The sequence below is a fragment of the Sphaeroforma arctica genome (assembly GCF_001186125.1).
Source record: "Sphaeroforma arctica JP610 unplaced genomic scaffold supercont1.1139, whole genome shotgun sequence".
Lineage (NCBI taxonomy): Eukaryota > Ichthyosporea > Ichthyophonida > Sphaeroforma > Sphaeroforma arctica.
Window position 1 is genome coordinate 14,506 of NW_014039419.1, and position 4,529 is coordinate 19,034.

A 4,529-nucleotide genomic window follows, 5' to 3' on the forward strand; every position below is an offset into this window, starting at 1 on the left:
ACGATATATTATATATATATATATATATATATATATATAATTCGGATTACTCTGTATCCGTATAAAAAGCCGAAGGCGCAGAGCGGAAGTGGAAAGGAGACCAAATGGACGAGACCGACAGGCGGGCAGAGCTGAGTGATTTCCAGCGCTTGAAGATGAGTAGACGGTTGTGGGTGCAGCATGCAAGGACGGTCTTATGGCCAGTTGATCCCGCGTACTCATTCCGAGGGCAAACGGTGAGGTTTAGTTCAAACTTATAACACTCACTCATGTGTGTCGGCTGTGGGGTTGTATGGGTTTGAGATAATTGGCTCGTATGCATGGGCAAGAACTTTAAATACAAGAAAACAATATCCGTGCTCGTTGGCGAGATATGCGTTCGTGTGGCGTAGTATGCATTGATCCACCAAGATACTTTATGTACACAGTTGAATGTGGTAGATCGATCAAGATACTCTATGTACACGGTTGAATGTGGTACTGCATACTTTTGTATGTGTTTGTGTATGTGTATATTTCAGATATGTCACTACTCTTCTCTGGGTTTTTTCACCATGGGCACGTATCCAGAACACGTGGCATACATGTGCGGAATAGTTGCATGATCAGATCGGTATCACTCTATATACTGTGCATGAACATTTATATACATATATATCTACAGGCCCGTAGCAATGAGATGAATGACGTCACTGATCTCAACTGGTGGGTGACCCGGTTGTATAGAAAAGTGCGAAAGACTCAGGCTGACCTCTATATGAGAGGCATCGCACGAGGGATTGCCATGCACCACAGGTATTACTACACTCAACGACTCATACTATATCACTGATGAAAGTACTTGTTTATAGGTGTGTGCATACATAAATGTTTTATAGGATGTATATACATTTTCTATGAGTGTGTGTACGCTCTTGAAGTTTAACTCCCTATATAGAGATCCATAATTTCCCATATTGTGATTCTCTATTGATATCCATCCGTGTCGTCCTTTGAGTCCATAAAATGTATCATTGCAGTTTTCGGGTAGTTGAAGATGTCATTTGCGCCATGTTTTATGTTTAAGCGATGAGTCGCAATACTATTGGAAGTTAGATACGATGACGGAGCAGACCTATGTATGTAATACATAGGACGATCGACAGATTGTACCTTCCTTTCCACACAAGACATTTTTTATGTTCCTATAGTACCTCGTCAATTACAGTTGACTGTAGTTATTACGTATTGGGCCAACAATTGGACTCCAATTATCTACTGCGCCATGCTTTTCTTGATACTTTTTGAAGGCATACCATTTTTATCATCGCGTTGTCACTTCACTCGTACCCATTCTTGCAATCTAATTAAATTTTTACCCAATTTCAAGCGGTCTGAATAAGGCCTACCGAGATATGGTGGAAGCGTTCATACGCAGCGGCATCATCACCGTTGTCATAGCAACAAAAGTATGTTCCTATATGTTGGAGCAGCTAGCTTTGCAATGATATCCAAAACCTAGTCAGCGTAGAGTACTGAACATTTGCCCTGTTCGTTTCATGTGCATCTCACGGACAGGCTGTGTGTCTATACTATGATGCACACAGTATTCTGAAAAAGCAAGACGTTTTCGAATGACCCCTTGTAAGGCCTCTGACTATTTCCGTTTTCTCATTCGCTATCTAAGCTTTCCTAGCGGTTAGATATAGTACTGTCAGTCGTTGGGTGCACAAAATGATAGTGCTTTGGATCCTTAGTCATTATGCGCTAATTATGGCATTCTTTCTGGACCCGCTTTCACGTCATAGAGTCTTGCCGTGGGTGTGAACTTTCCTATCCGCACGTCTGTCTTCCTGGATTCTGGCAGATACATGGACTCTACATCTTTCAAGCAGATGTGTGGTAGAGCCGGTCGTCGAGGGTTTGATGACTGTGGATATGTGGTGACCATTGGTCTGCATCTGGCACACTTGGCTACACTTGTGATCGCACCGGCACAGAAACTCAACATACCACATGGCCTGGACGTGAACTCGCTGCTGCGGATAATGATCATGCGTCAGGGCAAGCCCCTGGGTACAAAGGTAGGTAGGCTCGATGTGAGAGTTGTGGGTCTGAGACATGGCCCAAAACATTGGAAATTTACGTATTTAATTTAATGAGAACCTTTGTAATTATGCACTGGAAACACAACGCTTGACCACGCCATACATGTGGCTATAGCCATATCGTATTCGATGTGAACTTTCAGAATTTTTGCACTGGCAAGGCGTGACAGCGCCACTTTAATGACTATAACCGGTATATCTCTGACCCACCATCATCCTGGGACGTCTAATCAGTCTTTGCAGAAGTCTATCGATACGGCTACAGAGAACTCTTCATACGTTCAGAACGTGGTCAAACGGTGGATGCTCGTGCCCCAGCAATCGACCGTTTCTTTAACAACAACAGGTGCAATGTGGGGGTATCATTTCTTCCATCAGTTATTGTACCGGCTAAAACTAGTAGACGGATACTCGAATCCGATTGGTCTAGCCGGTTTGGTATCGCATTGCGGTGAACACTATCCCGCCAACCTGGCCTTCGCATACATGCTCCTTACCGGGTCTTTGTCCAGTGTTTTGGTAGTGGACAATAAGCCAGGAGCGATTAGCTCACCAACAAGCAACAACGAGCGGCTGCGTGCTCTCAGTCTGGTGTACGTGAGTGTTATGAGTCACACTATGAAATGGCACGACCACGGAGAGACCGACAGGACTGTCGCAGCATACACATTGCCTCAGGTGCCACCGAACGTACAGGAGGGACTGGCGCAGTACAATAGACTAGTGCACTCTACATTCAGGGATTGCGAGCGGGTCTTTGGGACGTCCGGGGCCGACATGTACGGACCCTACCTTCCGGTTATGCCCACCACGCAAAACTATAGAAATGGCTACTTGTATTTGTTTATGAATGGCACACAGTATGGAACAGTAGTGGACCACTGTCAGATGACAGACAAGTCATTGTACGCACGACTGACCAGAGAGCTTTTGTTCATGCGCAAGGTCACCACTTCGTTGAGTTTATGTTTGGATGATACCGACCCTATTGTCGCGGACATGAAGGTTCTCACGCATGCATTCCAGGCCAATTACGATGCCATTGAATATTAGACGGTACAATCCAGAGCTTCACAGAGAACTCAGAACACTCATGCGGCTGCCAGTATATGTTTTCAATTTTCATACAGCCGCATGTACGTGCTGAATGCAAGATATTCAAAAGACGAAGTAATACAGCTGTAAGTTCAAGCACTGTACATGCGATGCAATAGCGTAAGGTGCCCCACTGCACATGTACAGTCGCCAGCGATGTGTTCCAGGTAACCTAAACAACAATCTACTCCACAAACGTTCATCAAACTTTCCCTCCGATGTGTAACAATTGATGCATCGTAAACTGTAAACACTGAAGGGACCGGAATAAACAATGCATACGAGTAAAATGATTGGGCAGAGATCAGCAACGAAAAAAAGCAAATTAAGTGCACAAACGGTACGCTTGGGATCAGGTTGTATGAGCGAATAGCAGATATCCGTGTTGTATTCAGGTTGAATTCATTAGCTACTACACTACAGTGGAACTGTCCTCTTCGTACCAACGGCAATCAGCAAACAACCCAGCAAACCCGTGGCTTGTTGTTGCCACAGTGAGATCGTGGGCGAGGTAAAGTAGGAAGACATTGTCGCTTGCAGGAAGAATATGATGCAAACGATGCCTGTAGGAAGAACGTGTTAATAAGATTCGTGCAGATGAGATACAAAGTGAAACAACTTAGTGCATTAGATCACCATCAGACTTGACGCACGCAGGTCTAAATATAGCATGGATCAACTGATACAAACCATAACCGCAGTAAAAGCCAATAGCGGAATTTAGAGCAGAGACCAAGTTTGCTGCACATAATAGCTCTACACTGACCAGATACCGAGCGACACACTACATTGAAGCAGAACAGCTCCTGAGCAAGGCTGGATATTCAGATACGTGCTGCACGGTTGAGAGCCAGAAACAGTAACGCAAACATTCGCATGCGTCATACAGATGTATAACAAACTCAGCGTGGTATAATCGAAAGATGAATTGATCAGCGTCACCACACACCGTGATGAGTGACTGGCTCTACTCAATCTGACACGAATATAAATAAAATGTACTGGAAAGAAAGACATGGATACACTAAAATATGCACCAGCAATCCTCCAAAACTTACCCAATCCATTGACCACCCCCGCCACATTTGGGCAGAGCAGGCAAGCGGTAAGAGCGCCGTACGTGCAGATGTCAAACCAATGCTCCTCTACAAACGCTGGCACTAGTCCAGCTGGTGCCATGTTCATAGAATGACCCCATACGATGAACGAGTAACAACACAAACCATAGCCGACTTTCTTAATCTGTAGTGTGGGTGAGGTGAAGTTTGGTGACGTGAAATTAATGTTAATACCATATGGATCTCAATCTCAACAGATGTATTCAAGTGTTGCATTTATAGCAATTGC

General features: G+C 44.4%; 2 protein-coding genes across 2 annotated transcripts in view; one reads left to right on the top strand and one right to left on the bottom strand.

The window, feature by feature from the left end:
- Window positions 1–104: 104 nt before the first annotated feature.
- On the top strand, window positions 105–3,234 carry SARC_10109 (hypothetical protein; the record flags this gene model as incomplete). The annotated part of the gene is made up of 5 exons (XM_014295857.1): window positions 105–236; window positions 665–795; window positions 1,370–1,448; window positions 1,788–2,063; window positions 2,331–3,234. 5 exons carry the CDS (start codon window positions 105–107, stop codon window positions 3,138–3,140), a joined length of 1,428 nt encoding a protein of 475 aa, XP_014151332.1. The 3' UTR covers window positions 3,141–3,234.
- Window positions 3,235–3,534: 300 nt separating this feature from the next.
- Window positions 3,535–4,529, bottom strand: part of SARC_10110 (hypothetical protein) — a 3,316-nt gene continuing 2,321 nt past the window's right edge. Inside the window, exons 4-5 of the mRNA XM_014295858.1 lie at window positions 4,241–4,424; window positions 3,535–3,745 (exon numbers count right to left, since the gene is read on the bottom strand). Of these exons, the coding sequence (XP_014151333.1) occupies window positions 3,600–3,745; window positions 4,241–4,424 (330 nt within the window). The 3' untranslated portion in view covers window positions 3,535–3,599. The remainder of the gene's footprint in view (window positions 3,746–4,240; window positions 4,425–4,529) is intronic.